This window comes from Falco peregrinus, chromosome 2, assembly GCF_023634155.1.
Source record: "Falco peregrinus isolate bFalPer1 chromosome 2, bFalPer1.pri, whole genome shotgun sequence".
In the NCBI taxonomy this organism is placed as follows: domain Eukaryota; kingdom Metazoa; phylum Chordata; class Aves; order Falconiformes; family Falconidae; genus Falco; species Falco peregrinus.
This window is the reverse complement of record NC_073722.1, coordinates 80,819,592-80,838,819: the sequence shown is the minus strand read 5'-3', so window position 1 is coordinate 80,838,819 and position 19,228 is coordinate 80,819,592. Positions and strand designations below refer to the sequence as shown.

At 34.8% G+C, this 19,228-nt stretch overlaps 1 protein-coding gene across 4 annotated transcripts in view; it reads left to right on the top strand.

Annotated features, from left to right (window-relative positions):
* Nucleotides 1–19,228, top strand: part of FSTL5 (follistatin like 5) — a 322,297-nt gene that overhangs the window by 277,600 nt on the left and 25,469 nt on the right. For all 4 annotated transcript variants that reach the window (XM_055797132.1, XM_055797130.1, XM_055797131.1 and 1 more), the window contains 3 exons: nt 6,484–6,633; nt 13,298–13,405; nt 14,942–15,066. In XM_055797132.1, the coding sequence (XP_055653107.1) occupies nt 6,484–6,633; nt 13,298–13,405; nt 14,942–15,066 (383 nt within the window). The remainder of the gene's footprint in view (nt 1–6,483; nt 6,634–13,297; nt 13,406–14,941; nt 15,067–19,228) is intronic.

Genomic DNA, 19,228 nt, shown 5'->3' with positions numbered 1-19,228 from the left:
AATTCATATAAGTAGTTTCAATAATTTTATTGTTAATAGACTTATAGCATATTTCACCAAATTCTGTGTGTTTATGGAGTAGTTTACATGTGTAGCATACATAAAAACAATAGTGTATTCCCCACTTCCATTTGTTCTTCTGATGTTTTTCCTTTACTGCTAATCAAATTGCTGGCTGATATGAAGCATGTTCTCACAGGAACACTTGGTACTCATCACCACATTAAGGCTTGTTCCATATGATCTATAACCTTTCAAAAATAGTAACTTTTTCTCATTATTTGGATTTGAATGAGTGACCTTGAAATATGTAATAACCTATAAGCTGTACAGTTTGGGGTTTTTTTTTCCCTAATACCTAAAGCACACTGAAATAATAGCAGAACTGTTTCAACAGAATTTGCCTCTTCAGTTATCATTATTGATGTCAAAGGCTGCTGTACTTAGCAAGATTTATTTTAGTGTGAATAATTATGCTTTGAACAGCTAATCATACCTTGATTTGTGCTGCTTAAGTAAAATTAGGTTGACACAGCCAAAAATAAGTCAAAAAGCTTTTTTATAGCTGTTTAATTCAAAAGCTCATTATTTAAGAAGTCTGTTAAAATTTTATTGGTCTAAAGTACAGCCTAGATTTTAAGTTTATTTTTATTGAAGCAAGGTAATAATCAGGGTGGATAAGTCAAACTAGTTTCCTTTTTGTACCTTTCAAATCTAAAGTAGCATGATAATCATATCCTCTGGGGAAAAAAAAAAAAAAAAAAAGAAAAAAGACAAGGAGAGTTGAGTACTTGATAACTTTCATTTTAAAGTAGCTATAGACCTGTCGTTCTTCGGATATCTTTGGTTTGTGGGTAGGTGTGGTGAATATACAGCCAGAAATTAAGCTTTGAACCTGCATGCGTGTCATTTTGCCCATTAAATTCAACAATATTTCTGCTTACTTCCCTGAACACTGGAAACATCTTCCCTCATATATGGTGGTTAATAAATCTGGTTTTCTGCTCATATTGACATCCTTGTTCAGTCTGCATTCCAAAAAGAGAAAAAAAATGAGGAATAGTTTTCAGTAAAAAAAAATGAAATTTTGAAAAAAATCCTTTAGATTACTTTCTCCTACAAGAAGGATGAAACATGAGTTTAAAAGAGTTCCCTACACTTACTGCTTACACTATGACAACAGTAGCATATTCTTGAAAAAAAAAAAACTCATTGACTATGAAGCTTTAGACAACAGTTTTCTGCTTTGAAGAACTTAATATCTTCCTCAAACCTCTTTGGAAAAGCTGTTTTCTCTGAGTAAGAATACTAAATAAAACCCCTGTTCTGTCCCAGAAACAGATATTTTATCGAGTTCAGCATGCGATCATTTAGTAGTAAGAGTTCATGTCATAAATTACTTGTTGGCAATTCTCTTTGTCTCTGTCCTATAACTTTACTAATCAGAGATGTTGGTGTACTATGTGTTTTGAGGTGGCTTTATATAGCCTTTCACATCCAGGGCAGCTATTGCTAGTAAGTTCTCCTATCTCTTACTATATACCTAAAGGAAATACATGCTTGCTTAAACCTCTCCCATTTCTTTACTTTTCTGAATTAGCTATTCAAGTGATAAGTAAAACACCAATAGACCTGTTTCATTGCCAGACATTTACTAAAGTGTAGGAACATTTCTAAATTCTGCTGCACAGTTTAGGTACTAGAAGTGTTACAGAAAATGTGTGAATATTACACCTGATACTGTTCCTCCCCAGGTTTCCTGTTTGCCTGTCAAAAAAAATTATTACCTTTAGCTGAGCTGTTGTAAAAGAATGAATTCAGGTGTTTCTGCATGGCATTGTATTGTATTGTGAACAAATGTTGCAGTAGTTACACATGTTCATATTTAGGTATGCTAGTTTTGCTAAAGGTAATTTCTCTGTAACTACATACTAGAGAACCCTTATCTAAATATTTAATTGCCTCTTATGCAACTGGGTGTCAATGCAGCAAAGTACTTTAGCGTGTATCTATCATGGGAATCAATTAGACTTCCATTGTGTTTAAAGTGACCAAAAGATTTAGTGCTTTACTGGATCGTCATGGTTCACAGGACATTATGAAGAGCTTCCTCCTCTGCTTCCCAGAATCTCCTAAATTACTTGAATCTTGTAAATTAATGTGAAAAGAAAGTAGACTTTTATTAGGCTGATAGCCACAATTCTAGGTGCACGGGGACAGAAAAAACCTCATCTCTGTTTTCTGATGCGAACTATTTAGTTATACCATTTTTGACAGCTGTTTAACCGGTCATCAAATAGATTCTTAACCATGGTCCAAGTAGAGTCTTTCACCTCTTAAATGTCTCATCATTCTGAAGTGTTTGGGACATTTTCTGCACTAGCATGCAACCTCTATTTATCTTCTGCAAATTGGTATTATCTAAAGCCTTGAAAGTCAAATTCTTACACAAATTTTTTTTTATTTTCCCTTCCCAATGAATCCCAATAAGAATAATTATTTCAGGAGGCTAGGGGTGGGGAAAGAAGCAATTGAAACATGCCTTTGTTGAGACCAATGGCAAAATCCTTTGGGTTTCAACTAACCCTGATTTCCTCTTTGTTACAACTAGCGCATAATGGCCATATTTCAGTGATCTAGGCCATCTCACACTTGAGTATGTGCTGGAGGTGGGAGCAAAATACTTAATTGCAAAATAATTAATGTGAGTACTTGGCAGAGTGGAGTTTCCACAGGAAAGGAACTTGAATCACACTTACCAGTCCACAGAATTTACTTTGGTTTACCCTCTTACAGCACAGTAGGTATAGTAAATGCAAGATTATCAATCTTTGCTGAAAAAAAAAAAAGTGAAAAAGGTCCACAGTCTGATTTTTACTACATAATGTCAAGTAAACAGTAACTTAATATAGAATAGGTGGTATATATAAAGTCATGTCTTAATACATGCACTGTTGTAACCTGGTGAACTGACCTGACTCTTGGACAGCTGTAGCATGGACAGGCATTCCATTGTACTGGCTGAAGAGCTTGACTCACAGCTTGTTAAAACACTGAGGACCCTTGCATCAAGTGTAAATTTATAGTCATAGAATTTGCACATATAAATCTGCAAGTACATGTTTTCTCTTGAGAATTTCTTGCCCCAGACTACCTCAAAAAACTTCCTCTAAGGATTTATTTTCCTCCATCTGCTGACTTGTTACAGGGCAAGTCACTTTTTGATTAAAAAGTCTGGGGGGAAAAAAACAATGAAATAAATTAATGTTTTATCAGATGTTAGATTTTTTCAGAGAGAATAAATTAGGAAAAAGTAAATTGCTCACATTTTAATTAGAAGAAGAAAATGGTGGGCTTATGCCTCTATTTTAAGGAGAAATTATTTTAACTGATTACCCAACCACTGGGGAAATTAATACAGAGCCTCAGAATTCCTGCCTGCAATGTAAAAGAAAAACCAAACTGTCTAATCAGCTAAATGTTAACTTTTCAAAAGCAAGATTTCATTTCCATTGATTGAAGCTATTTCTGAGGCATCTAGATAAATAAGGATTTGAATAACTGAAGAAATAACTAAATAAACTGATTCATGCTGAGGAGAAAGACTGTTCTGGATATAAGAATTTTAGTGCATAATTTTCACTGTTACTTCGGAGAAACCCTATTTTTCTTTTTTTTTCTTTAGGTTTTGGGGCAGAGTTGTCATTGGCTTGTAGAAAGTTATGACAACATATTCTAGAACAGTAAACTGCATTCACATATGTAAATTTATTTTTTACTTCATATTTTTTAATTTGGCTCTGATAAAGTGTCATGCTTTCTACTTGCTGTATTTAAAGTGGAACAAGAGGGGGAAGTTTTATGAATTATATAGATAAGAGTCATACCCTGTAGTTTCTAATTAAAAATATGTATGTGAGTGTACATCTATATACATATATAAAAATTATATTTATATTGCTTTTACATTGAAATAATATTTAGAAATATGCTTCAGTCAGTGTTTTAGACTCAGATTTAGAAAAATATTTAAGGAGGTGGATTAACTATGGATATAGATGTAAGTGCTTAACTTACAGTTTTTTCCCATTCTGATATACTTCCCACAATGGGATTAGTGGAGTCATTTACACTAATCTATATTATGCTATGTGAGAGAAACCTAGATTCCTTCAGCATCAGCAAGATTTGGTTTTATTTTTTAATAATACATTGAATATGTCTTGATATATTTCACAGCACCAAAAATTGCTGTATATTAAGGTGAGTCCCTAAGAGACATAACTGAAAGTAATGACACAGTATAGAGTTGTCGTAAATATTTACAGATGCATTATTTGAAGAACATATTCTTTGAGGAAGAAAGAGTACAGTTTAGAACAGTCTAAAAGTAGGTATCTGTTCAGATAAAGCATGGAACTAAGACAAGGTGTATTTAGAATATAAAAAATTGAGATTAGTGAAGCAACTTTCCTACTGAAGTGACAATTGCATAGAAAGTAAATTACTTTCATAGAAAGTAAATCAGATCATTGATCTGATGATTGCACATCATATTGGAGACATATTTGTTATGTTGACAGTTCTCCTTGTGATGAAAAGCTTTTAGCCACTTGTAAGAATGATTGTCACCATGCCTATCATTCTTTAAAAAACAGATTTTAAACAACTTCTCCCCTTAAGTGCATGGCTTTTTAGCAGTGCAAAATAAATCTTACTCTTTGCACTTGTTTCTAATTTCTGCTGAAGTTCCTGATTATGTGCCATCCCAAGGTACCTAAGTTTAGTAACCTTTCCTTAGTAGTGCAATTCCTGAAAGACCTTCCGTTTCTGGAAGTTTAGGAACCGTGTAGGAACAAGCAGTATCTTTCAATATCCTGTAAAGAATCTCCCTCTGTTAGAGTTGGAAATTGATTTATTTCTTATTTTGACATATAAAGATCGAGTGTATTTCCTCAAACACAGAGGCACAGCATGCAAGGAATGGTAATGATATGGAAAAGTTAGTGTTGAAATGCATCATCTTCTTGAAAAGCATTGCTTGGTGCTGGATATGCTCTTCTGTCCTATTATTTTTCCTCTTCCATTTAAAAGGAGACGTGCTTAAAAACAGAGTTCTTGTTTAAGGTCTCATCAACTCTTGTTGTGCGTTCTACATAGAAGTCATCATCTGTTCATATATCATAATTATTTTTGCAGTGTCCAGTTATGATGTATCAGACAGAGTATTCTAAATTAGGAATAAGCAGCAGATAAGTGCTAAAAAGAAAGAATACTTCAGATTTGGTGAAATAGGTCAGGAAAGCAAAAAAGCTTGACACATGCTGTACCTCTCCAAGCAGAATATTTTCAAGGTCCTTTTTTTTTTTTTTTTTAACATAAATTTGATGTCCATTATAGGAAAAAACATGCTATTTCATAAAGGGAATTTCCAAATTGGTAAATTATTTTTTATATATATAAAAATATACGGTATAAAAAAGAATGGTGAAGTATTTGACCAGATAACATTTAATGTTGATAAAAGCAAGTCTTCACCAGGAATATAAAGTATAAATATATAGAAATAAGAGTGGGAATATATTTATATAACAATATGAATAGTAAGCATGTAAACTAAGGATAGCTATGCTGAGTGAGAGCGCATAGTTACAAATACATGTATTATGAAATATGAATTCACTGAAGTCCACAGGAATTTTACTTCCCCCCCCCCCCCCCCCCCCAAATTGATCCTATTGCAGAGATGGAAGGGCAGAGGGCGAAAGACTGAAAGTAAAAAGCTATTTGATTTGTGTTGGGTTTAACACTAGTGAGATAGGCCATGAGAATGTCTTACGGCAGACGTAGCTAAACTTCTTGACCTTTGAAGCAACAGATCAGTTCTCCATGTGACCAAAAAAGCGGATTCCTCTAACTACTGCTGCTGCTCTGCCCCTAATCCATGTGGCAGCCTGCACCACACCTCTTCCTTTTCCTCTCCATTTATACATTATCTGCCCATTTTAATATTTGCCCTCCTGCCTGCTGTGTTCTCAGATGCAAGTGTGAGCGGTCTGTCCCTGCCTGCCTTGGCAAGGCATGGTGACCCTGCAAATGGGGCAGCTTCCAGCGACTGCGCGCTAGCAAGGCGTTGTGTGTCTAATTTGGTTTTCTGTTTTTACTGTTTCCTGGTTCTCGCTCACTTCATTTCTACATTTCTTTCTCAGGACAGCGGTGCTACCTGTCTGAATATCTGGAAAACATCCAGAAAAGCTGGTGCATAGTTTACTCTGAAGTGCTTCTGTGTTGTGTGGTGCTTACAACTTGCAGTTTGACTAATATTAGTCTATGTCCTAATGTCACCTGTCCTTTTTTCCTTCCCTAATTTTTCTGAGGTTTTATTTTACAGTTAAAAAAAGAAGAAAAAGAGTATAATTTGTCTTTCTATTGCATTGTTGATTGTTTTGATTCTTACCTTTCCCTGTTTCTGGTGAATTATAGGATGAAGTTTGTCCCAAAGCAGATGGAGATCCTGTTCAGCGGTGTGTATGGGCAACTGCCGTTAATGTGAAAGACAAGTTCATTTATGTGTCTCAGCCCACACTTGACAGAGTCCTTATTGTTGATGTACAGTCTCAGAAAGTTGTACAGGTATTTATTTCTCATTTTTAATTTATTATCTAATTTGGACACAAGATTTTAAGGTTTTCCTTTATATTTTGAAGAAAAATGCAATTAGCTTGAGAATAAACACAATATCTAGAAAAAAGCTGATCTACTTTCAACATTTAGCAGAAGTTTATGTTTAGTGACTGTTCTTGCCAATAGGCAATTGGGAGGGAGAGAATCAACGTGAAAATATTTCTTATAAATATTAATCAAGTAGTTGAGGAAATGAGTTCTTTGGGAAGTTTCTGGCTTGAGGTACTTTCCAGTTGAAAATGAAGATTTGTTAAGAATCTTATCACAGGAACATATATGTCAGTTTTGACAGGAAAGGTCGGGGGTTAGGTTTCGCTACAGAAGGTGGAGGACTGTTACACCATAAGCATATTTTGACAGAGAAATTACTGGAATTGTGGAAGAGCCAACACCACACTTAGCCAAGACTGGAGACTATGAATTTAAACTACTTCTCCATTCCTTTCTAGTGTGTGGGTAGTACTATCAGTTTCTCGGTCTCTGCGATGCTGGAGTTACTCTGCTTAATCAAAACATTTTTTTGGGTAAAAGAGAGAAATCGATGCTATGGTATGGGGATTAATGCACTTGTATAGTTTGTGGAAGACCAAGGTACAAGGCAAAGCTAGAATGAATATTAGGGTTTTTTGGAGCAGTACAGTTTCCTCAGGAAAGCCTGAGAGAGTCACAATATGATCAGCAGTTTTACTGGGATGGAGTAAAAAATTGATATTAGTTGCCACCACTCAAATCAAATACTATAACTGCTGTACTCTTGTCTCTTTTTCTCCTTTTTTTTTTTTTTTTTCCTTTATGTATCCAGTGGTATCGATGATATCGTTGTACTGTGAGGTTAAATAGGGGATTTACATAAGGACAGATTTTAGTCTGTGGAACTTTTAAACATATGAAAATGCATTTGAAAATAATAGCCATAAACTCCTTGAATTCTACCAATATATTTTGTGACTATGAAAAGAATTTTTAAGGTCTTAAAATATTTGTGTTAACAAGTCATATGGAAAAAGAAAAATCTTTTTTTTTTTCTATTTGTTTTTGCCTAGTATTCCCATCATATTACACCTTTTTTTTTTAATCAGACAAATGCAGTAGACTACATATCATTATATTAGCTTTAGTCTTTCAAGATGATGCCATTTGATGCAGAAAGATTAGTTTTATTTCACTTTCAGTGGCAAAAAAAGTCAATCAGTTATAGTTGGGGACTGTCAACAGTTTTGTTAGCAGACAAGGGGCTTTGTTTTTGGTTGGGCTTAAGTGTTTATGGGATTTTTTTTAAAGTACATTACAGATCACATAAAATCTTGAAATTTACTCTAAAATCAAGATTCTTCTTTTCTTGAAATAAAATTATTTCCTGGGCAAAGAGTGCTGAAGCTAGTTAAAAACTTGTTAGCAGTCCTGCTCTGATTCTCAGAAGAAAGGACACTTTATGTGAAACTGGTAGAGGTTTTGACACCATACTGAGTGTTCTGATTCAAATTTTAATCATACGAATGTGTCTAACATCTACAGGGTTATTTATAGTATCATCACATTAATAGGCAACAGATGTTCTTTAGCTAAACAAAACATTTTTTTTTAATTAGAAGTCTAAATTGTTAATAAAAATATTTAAATAAAGCTTTTGCCTTTCTCTGATAAACGAACATAAGTTTTTAATGTATAGATTATATACTACATATTAGGCTCTGGGGAGACCTTATTATGGCTTTTCCATACCTAAAGGGGTCTTAGAAGAAAGAACAGATTTTTTTAATAGGGCTTGTGATGGTAGGACAAGGCGTACTGGTTTTAAACTAAAAGAGAGTACAGACTAGATATAAAGATGATTTTGGTATCATGAGGGTGGCAAAACACTGGCACAGGTTGCCCAGGGAGGTGGTAGATGCCCCACGGCTAGAAACATTCAAGTTCAGGCTGGATGGGGCTCTGAGTACCCTGATCCAGTTGAAGATGTCCCTATTCATTGCAGGGGACCTGAACTAGATGACTTTTAAAGGTCCCTTTCAACCAAACCATTCCATGATTCTATTATATTGCTATACATATGTATTACATATTAATATAAAATGTAAAAACACATAGCAAAATTGCAATTTTAAAATTACATTGCCTTGACAAATAATTATAATTTTATTAATTTTGCATTTTTTTAAACATCTGCATTTTCTTCCTTCTATATTCTATGTCTGTTGGCTCAGTACACATAACTTCCTCAAAACCTGAACTATCCAAATGGTGACAGGGACTGAGAAATGTTTTATTCAAAAGGTTAATAATAAGAAGTTATTAATTTTTTTATTCTTTTATTTTTTTTTTAGTTACATTGACCTTTGCATATCAAAGTAGAGATCAACTGGGTTGGTAATTAATTTTTGTTTTCTGAAAACAAGGCTTTTTTTACAACCAATTCAACATATTTCTGGAGGCAGAGAGACTAAAAAAACCCTAGTCTTACCACAATCTACAGTTTTGAAGGACTAGAATCTCTGGCTTTGGCTTCCCTGGTCTCTGGCTGACATTCATGTGTCATCTTGCTTTTCTACAGATGCTGTATGAAATACCAATGTAATTGCATTTATTAGCATTTACACTTAAGTGGCAAGAGCATATTAGGCTGTTTCAGCTCACTGAGAAATACTAGAGAGGTTGGAGGTTTTACGGAAAAAACTTAGGTTTTACGGAATAGTTTGATTTGTACACTCTTCTAATTTGCCTTCAGTTACATTAGTTACTATTTTATTACGTACTTTAGCATTAACTGGATGTTTAGAGATACTTGTCTCAATTATGTATGTTAATTAAAAGGTAAAATTCAACAAATTTTACCATCACATTTCTGTAGTGAGCTGAAAAACACATACAGGATGCTTAGGTGTTACACAGAGCTTTGTGCACCAAGTCTGTGCTCCTTAGCAAATATATTGAGCTAAAACCAGATATCCACAAGCCTTCATGCTAGTCCAGGAGAAAAACCCCTTCACTTTCAAAGAAACTTATTTATTTTGAGGGATAGAACAGCATTGCTTTTGCATTACTTTAATAATATCCAACTTTTGAACTTAGGGAAGTGTAGAATGAAATCTGTCCCACCTTTGGAAACCTTTTGCAGGAATGTAAGTCTCAGTTTTAATGGTTCAGGGATGTTTAGATATCAATGATAAATGACCCTTCCATGTTGCAAAACTTAACACAGACATTTAGTAAGACAATATAACTGAGGGGCAACAGATGAACCAGATAAGTAAATTAAACCAAATGTGTCACTGTCACATTTGGGCACCTGAGCAGAATTTCTGCTATTTATTACTGACCTGAATATTATTTTCTAGGATACACATTTAGCCAAATACATGGGAAAAGTGCTATGAGACTTGTTTTGTGTCCAGCTTAACCATGCTGGTATAAAAAAATAAAGTTAAAAAAAAAAAAAAAAGATAAGTAACAGTAGTTGCAAACAGAACAAGTCATGACAGCATAAAAACTGTACAATCTTTTACACATAGGAAAAGACTATAGAAAATAGAACTGCTGCTGATTCACAGATGGTGTTTAGAGATGAAATAATGCTAATTTGGAATTTAGTGACAAGTCAAAAGATACTTTGTTCAGCATTTCATATAACAAGCATGGCCCTGTATTCCTTAAGTTTTAACAATAAGCATTTGTCTTTGGTGCTGGTTTTTTGCAATCAGAAAGAATTCTTCTAATGATTACGTGTTGCTCTACTTGTATCACATGCATGTATACAAACACTTATGCAAACAGGAAGCAAGAAAGGGAGTTTAATGTCTCAGTTAAGTCTGTTTTCATTATTTACAGTATTGTCTAGTACAGAAAAAAATACCAAAATGTAATTGATTTTTGGAAAACAGGTACTAAACTGTTCAGGAATAAGAGCATTTTGATTGCTAGACTGCCTTTTCTCTAAGTATCATTAATACAGAGGATATTATTTACATTTTAACTATTTCTAGTCTACATCTTAAAGAAGAAGCCACCTACCTACTCTGTAAAACCAAGTTTTTAAAAACGCATACTCTAGAAGGAACAAATATGGAGAAAAACTCATGTTTTGAATGTGAGCAGCACTCTAATAAAAGTTCTGGAAAGGTACAAAAAAACTGAAGACAACTAAAAACATATTTGAATGGAGTTTAGGTTGTGTAACTGTGCTTGTTTCTGTGTAAAAGTAATGTTGATTTGGTTTTGGTTGTTATGGTTTTTTTTCTGAAGTACTACTATATATGTTAGACTTACTCCTTTCTGCTATGAAAGTTAACATAAAAGATGTGTGTGCAGGTGCACATATGCAACAGCTAGATTTGAGGTTTATTTGTTTCTGTGACAACTATATTTATCAAAATAAGTACTTAAAGAAGGTTCTACAGCAGACTAAATTGGAATGTATGGGAAACATGGATGGTGTATCTTTAGAGACATATCCATAGACTTTTTGATTTAGCTAGGTAATTCTCATTATAAAGTTCAAGAGAAATATTTGCTTTCTTCGTAAATTCTTGAAAGCAAGCACTGTTGCCTGCGGTTGTCCAGTAACAGCTTAGCGGAGCACGGTGGACTGGGATGACTCAGAAGTCATGCTGAAGGAACCAGAGCTCATCACCCTCGGCCCAGGCTGTGCTGGTAGCTGCCCCCCGGGCTGGCCAGGTCCAGCGGTGGAGGCCTGCGGCCACGGCACTCCATGGCCTTCTGCTGCTGCCGCCTCCCCTGAGAGCTGCGTTACCTGCGCTTGGCTCCACAGGCAATTCCTTCTTCTCGCCTACTCGTGGCAGTGCTGCAGCCCAGACCCTGAACACAGCTGGCATTCATGCCGCAGAACATGTCTGGGTCAGCCCTCTTCTCTGGGGAAGCCAGAAAGAAATTTGACACACCTGACAAAATCAGCTCTACAACAGCCCAAGTATTATTTAGGACAACTTCTCTCCTAGCCTACAGCAGAAAAATGTTATCAAACACGAATGACCTTTTTCAAGGAGTATCTTTCCAATTTTAAATGAGGCAGAGAGCAACCTGGTTTAATTTTCCATTTTCAAAAGAAAAAACAAATTCTGCCTAGATGAAGCTGTGGCTTGCAACACCTCAGGAGTACTGTTAAGTATCATCAGCAGTCTCAGCCAGCCATTAGTGCATTATCTTGAGGATCTACATCATTAGTTTAAATTAGGTTCACTTAATTAGCCAGCTGGTACTCTCCTTGACAAACTGATAAACAAGCTGTGCTTTACAGTTCCATAATGGTGAGACTAAAAAACAATTTCCACCTATTGTTTTCTGCTTTAATGATGAAAATAGAAAAGCAATCCCCGCAGTTGTTTACCTCATGCAGAATGTCTCTTAATCAAATAGATTGTCCTCCCATTTCATACCTCTTGAAGTCTTCAGTTCTTCTCATAACAAAGGAAGTGTAGAGCTGGCAGTCTGAAAGGTTTGTGGTCTTAAGAGACAGTGCCCAAACTGTAGGGAAAACTCTGGTTCTGATCACAAGTCTACCTACAGTGGCAACTGTGATTGGAATAGATAGGGAAACAATCTTTCCAACTTCAACAAAATATACTCAGTTTAGCAGAGACAGGAAGCTTTGGGTGTAGCAACGTTGTGCTGGTTTTACACAGGACTGTGTAGTAACACCTTATGTTGATTTCAGTATGTGGTTTGAGAATACTCTTCCCTTTTTAGCCATTTTCCAGTAACGGGTGTAATTTTTAAACTGGTATGTATAAAGTGAGAATGATGATAGGGAAGGAAGATACGTACTTTTTGATTTGATTTAAAACTTGTTTTCAGCTTCATCACAGCTTCAACATAGTGTAATTTTGATGCCAAATGTTAGAGCACATAATGAATAAAAAAATTTTCAGCAATTCAGTAACTTCTTATTAATCAGAGTGTTGTCCCAAAAGTGGGATCGTTACCTGATGTGCATTAACCGAATCACACCCACAGAGTCCAAGTATTTGTTTATTTTACAGATCTGTGCAGTGAAGGGTGCGAGGCAATAATTCACAAAGCTAGTACCAGTGTTTACAATGTTGTGATATTTATACATTTAGATTTCTATAGATACTCCCATTACAGCCACTCCTCTCATATATTTTTGGTTACAACATTCTTCACTTTAGTTGAAAGGCATAGTCCATGAATTTTTACTATGCATGTTCTCTGGGTGGGGGTCTCCTTCTGGAGGTGGGTGGCTGGCAATGAGGAGGTGTGTTTTCCTGCTAAAACTAACATATAATGAGGATGATTCACTTCAAAGTGTTTAACAATTCATGGTATGCTCCCTAGGTTCATCAGTCTCAGGTCTTATCTCTGGGCCTATTGTTTTAAGTTACTTTTCATAGGTAACTAATTCCTATTTTGTTTTCATAGGCATACTTTTTATGGTTTTCTTGACCTTATACTTTGACCCATGCAATGTTTAATCTTACATTAAGAGGGCTGTTTCAACAGTTCAAAACATAATTTTTAAATACAATCGGAAAACACCAGGGAATGCATGTCCAGTCATAATTTTAATTCAAGTGTATCTATTACTTTTCTTTTGAAAATGTGACAGAAACTAAGGATTTTTATTTTTATTATGCTTCAGGCAGTAAGTACAGATCCTGTTCCAGTGAAACTACACTACGATAAATCACATGATCAAGTCTGGGTGCTGAGCTGGGGAAACATGGCAAAGAATTCACCAACTTTGCAGGTGAGGTGATCACAATGATTAGATGTAAGGAAATCTAGACAAGTTGAACTTTTGTGTGATTGCAACATTTTGTACATTTTCCTTTAAGCATTGTCATGACACCAGCATGTGCAGTGAAATTATTTCAGGTAACTAGAAAACAATTCAGACAACTGACTTTGCTAAAAAAGTTATTTTCAACACCGTCACTAAGAAGTGACAATGTTAATTGACAGAAAGATAAGGAACACAGCTGAAAGCAGCAGCATGTTCTTTTGAGAGCAAACCGTTGCTGTTTATTATGGTTTTGTCCCTAATTATAGGATAAACTGGATTTTAAGAGGCATATTCCTATTTTATTGCTTTTTTCAGATGTAAAATATTCAAAATCTTTACTTTTCCCATACCTCTGAGCACTGGCAACCCTAGGGACAGTCACTAAAGAAACATTTCAAGAATCTGTACTTGCATTCCTACTTTTTCACTACTTTCTTTTCCTTACTTAAAGTAATTTGCTGAGAACATGGTGATTGTTTTCATATCATACTTTCAAAATTCCTTTTTATTTCAGCTTATTGTAGTTTTCTTTAGAAGTTAATAAAATCCTTATGTATTTAGAAATATATATTTAATAATGAATAAGAGAAATTCAAACACAGGGTTCAAGCAGGAAAATGAGTAACATTTGAAAATACCTTTTTAGCACCTACAGACTCTTAGTATCTATGAGTATGCAAAGTAATTTGTGGGAGTTTAGCTGTCACTCGTCTCCAGAAAATGACTGATGACTGAGTCAGTCTCAGCATGTTTTAAAGCAACTGATCATCTTTGCTCTTGATTTCTTCACAGTATAGATAATAGATCATTTTCTTGTTTTTTAACGTGCTTCTCAGTGCTTATATATGAATATCATAGTGGATATTACATGGAATTGTCTTTTATTGACCCACAAACATTTACCTCAGAGAAGGTCCAAGATTTGGGGATGTGAGGCAAATTGGTTTATAACAATTTCAGGAATGTGTAAACTCAAATCAGCTTGCTCTTCTGAAAGATATTTGTGCTGTGTTGAATTACCTCCTGATTGATAAGAATTGGGAGTATGCATAGCCATAGTTTCCTGTGGATTAGTTGATAACATCTAATCTTTTCACTCTGGCTGAAGTGCTTAGGAATTTAATCTCACTCTAGGATCTAGAGTAAAAACCAAACCAAACCAAACCAAAAAAGGTAATAAAAAAATGTAATTTGCACTAAGAACTGCCAGAGGCTTTAATAATGTAAATGAATAAATATAGACTTAACGGGGGGGGGGGAGGGGGGGGGGGGCGGGGAGGGAAAGAGGGGAAAAAAGAAAAAGATTAAATGTGTAACAGTTGTCTGAAATCTGTAATACCAATCAGCTTTATTCCCTGTCATTTGGGGGGGGGGGGGGGTTTGATAACTGAAGGATAATACAAGAGATGGAACACAGAGGCAATACTGTGTTAATTTATTTGGATATAAATTAGATTTTGAAAGTATTTCTACAGAGTATAACGCTGTTACTTCATATAGGTGATAACACAAGCCAGCGGGAGTGTTTCTCATCACACAATCCATACTCAGCCAGTGGGAAAGCAGTTTGACAGAGTGGATGACTTTTTCATTCCAGCTACAACCCTCATCATTACACATATAAGGTAGGTTTTAGCTGAATTACAGCTAACTTTCAAAGGACCTATAGCATTGTCTTCAAAGAAAGTATGATTTAAAGACCTTGAAAATCTGACACCATGCCATCTACTTCAATATTGCTTTGGAATATCCTTCTTCATAAACACACTAAATGTGAGTTTTATTGACAGCAAGCTAGATGTAAGAATAAACACATTAGTAGAGTTTTTCATACTTATGTCACCAATGTTCAAAAGTTCCACTGCTCTACATACCAAAATTGAGGTGTAGTATTATCTGTGGTTTTCTTATATACAGATGATTCCCTAATTTAGGAACATAAATCTTAATTTCTAAGTAAGGCTTTTGAAAATAACAACTTCTACTGCTCAGAAAAGTTGCCATATATAGTATTTGCCATATTGTATTACATGTATATTGGAGTTATTATCTTGATTAATGGACCAGAAAAAAACCAAAATACAGTTTTGGAGTTTTAAAAGGAATTGTGATGCAGTGTAACTTGAGTCTATGAACTGGCCTTTCCTGCTCATGGAGTTCTTACCGCCTGTTTTTTCATTAGGCTCCCTGTTTTTGAAACAAACCATGACTGAGCAGGTAACATAAACTCTGTTTAGATGCATGAATAAAATCAGTCTTATTTCATGTTTACTGAGTGTATGATGTTAAAATGGTTCATACTGTAATCCATGCCAGGAAACACTGTAAATTCTTAGGACATTAGTTATTTCTCTTAGTGAGTGACTGTAGGATTGTCTTTGTGTTTGTTCAAAGAACAGACAAATTATGACTGTGATAGAAATGCTCTAAGGATGGAAGAATGGAACAAGGTGGCCAGTGTGATTTTAAAAGACATACAGGACAGAGAAAGAGTGTGGGGAAAAGAGAGCAACACTTAATACATGCATAAAGGAGAAATCTTTTAAAGATCTTTCCAAGGCCTCTTAAATTAAAATCTACTTTTCTTCCTCAAAATACATTGCCAAGGATGTGAAGTATAATTTTATTTTCATACTTTTTCTGTAACATTTCTATCTGTAGGGATTGAAAAATTCTGCAGTCCACGATTTGTACATCTGAATATTGCATTAACATCTATCAGGACTTTGTATGGTTTGGTATGGGGTTTTTTTTGCAACCTGACGCAGACCTGTTTCAGCTCAAAACACCTCTGCAAATAATTAACTCAACTGTTTATTTTGCTCTTCCAAGTTCAAGTTTCCGTAGAAATGTTTTCAATAGGATGATTGTCACAGTTACGAGACACCATCATTCACTTTTAGCTAAAATCTCAAATCACATATGTAAACATGCATCTCCATTAAAAGAGGTATAATTTCTGATTGTAGTGAGTAGTAGTATTTTAAATGTGAAAATTTAGGATGATTTTACAGTTGATTCCAGAATTTACTCTATACATGCCTGTGATGAATCTAGTCTTCTGTATCAAAAAACATTTGGCTTCTCCTAAGAAGGCTGTTGATGAAAGATATTTTTTTTCAAAATTTTCTACAAAACCCTTAGCCAGCAAATTAGCAATCAGCCATACGCAATTTAAAATAGAATGTGTAAATTAATACAGCTGAAAAGTAAATTGACTCTAAGTAGCATTACTGCCATATTTCTTGAACTGAGTAGTTAAATACACATTCTGTCCCTGAAGTAATCTGCAGTGCTCACGCTCAGCCTTAGAAAAGCATTAAATAATTTACATTTGGAACAGGTATGCCTTGAGAGAACAAACATTACTGCTGCATAAACTACTAGGTACTAGAGGAACTATCGGAACAGAACTGGCATTTAGATACATAATGTCATGTAAATAGGAAAAGAAAAAGATGGATACGAGTAAACATCATACAAGGAGGGGAACCAGGACTGGGAAAAGAAAAAATAGTCCCTGTCCAAAGCTAGTGAGGAACTCTAACTCAAACAGTTTTAAGTTGATATTTTGCCTAAACATGTCAAGGTGGTTTCTGTTTTGCCTGATCAGTCACTATCAGCTGATGAGTCATTTCACCTGTCCTATATGCAACTTAGGAGAAAAGAGAATTAGAGAATAAAATAGAACGCACAGAAATAAAAAAAGGAATATGAAATTCAACAGTGAAAGAATAAAACTGGATAAATGAATACATATATATACTGAACATGTACATCAATTCAGGCCTAGTATAATTATCTTGCTGTGACTTTTGGTTGGTTGTTGGGGTTTGGGCTTTTTTTTTTGTATTCACATGACAGATAAAGACCAAAATAAAATTTCTGAAGTCTGAGAAAAAGCCTACAGTAGTTTGATGCTAAAACCATAGATTTGGGGTTTTCAACAGGCAAAATCAATTCAGCAGCAATTATCTGGTTTTGCCTAATAGTGCAATTTGCTTGAATTGCAGAGAATCTTATTTTAGTTTTCTGAAATGTTATCTAATTTTAAGTGCATTTTCTAGAAAAGAAAAAACCCAACAAAATACTGTGTAGACAGATACTGTATTTTTACTTTTTATGTATTCTTTCAAGAGCTATTCATGTGAAGTTAGTCAGTCATTAAATAATTTGCCTTACATAAAATGTTTGGCCTTCGAGTACTTAGATTTTTTTTGTTTTTTAAATAAACATGAACTGTCGGTAGTGTCTCAGGAAAAGGTTTACATTAACTGTATTCATCAAATTAGTAGCGATGTAGAAAAAACTATCTATTAAACCTAACTTGTCACCAGTCAACAATAAAACTGCTCAATAACAGCATGTGTTTATTAAAGATGATAAGCAACAAACATAAAGCTTAAGCTTATAATTCTTTGGTGTATGTACCAGCCATGGGAGCATTTTGTGAGTGCGACTGAGAAAAACAGCTACAAGGGAAATAACCCCACTGGCTACGTTAGCTGGTACAGTGAACTGGTCAAGGGCCCTATTTAGTCTTTGTTATAAGTTGGTTCCCCTTGACCATGCAACACCAGGCCCTTCTGGAAAAATGAAAGCTTTCTGTAGCTAGGTGCATTTGTCACCTGTAAGCTAAAATTCTGAATGATGGAGCAGAATATAGAGTGTGCACAGCTTACCAAATTAGCATCCAGAACCAAACTTTTTGTCTGAATAATGGCATTTCTAAGCAAAAAAGGCATATCATGTAAAAGTATGGACTGAGCTTTGTAGCGCAGGTAAAACAAACCGTCTGCTACCTTCTGCAGCGTATTACCATCTACTGCATATTCTGACCAATCAGTTATTCTTTAATCAGTGTAAAGAACAAGGGACAGAAAGTAAAGATAGATAGGCTTGTTGACACTTACATACAGAAATAGGGTGAATAATTTAAAGCTATGGTGGGTCATTAATTTTTTTCTTTGTAATAATATCTAAAATATTAATTGGCAATAATACATATATAAATGTTTAAAACTTGTTGCAAATTAATTTTATTTAAGAAGTAATGTAATTACATATTTGCTTTACCTAGGTGGGTTATTTTTATGTATGAAGATGGAAATGGTCTGGCCATTATTAAAAAGAAAACTCCACACATTTTACTGCTCTCTTGGTCAGCAAATAACTTAGGATGCACTTGCCCCAGATCAGCCATTTGAAGAGGTACTACAAATTTTGGTCTGAGGTGAACAATAATAGATCCCAAGAAAAAAAGAAATGTTTTCCCAGAGTTTTCCTACCATAGACTGAGGCAATGTTTGGTTGTACTTACAGTACAGCAGAAGTTAGGGCAAATAACTTTTTGATTTGATAACCAGCAAGCATAACATTCATGCTCTGAACAACTGAGGTGATTTATCAAAGCAGCAGCTAAGCAAACTAAGTAGGCATGAGACAAAAGAAGTAGAAGAACAGGCCAATCCTGTTGGTTTTAAACACTTTTGTAATGGGAGGATAGTTATGTGCACAGAAAAGGACAGGAAAAGAAACTATAATTTTGGAGAAAGAAATGTGGTAGGTTCAGTACCATCAGTTAGTTTTGCAGTGGGGAGGTGTCTCCCTCTCTTTTACGTTCCAAACAATTTCCTTCCCCTGATGAGATGAAGGAGAAACAGTTTTGTGCAGTCAGACACCTTAGGAATCAAGAAATATTTGGGCTATATTATTTTTGTAACTGCTAACCATTTATGAAAATATATCTATTAAAAAAAAGAAAATGTACATTAGTTTTAGTAAAAA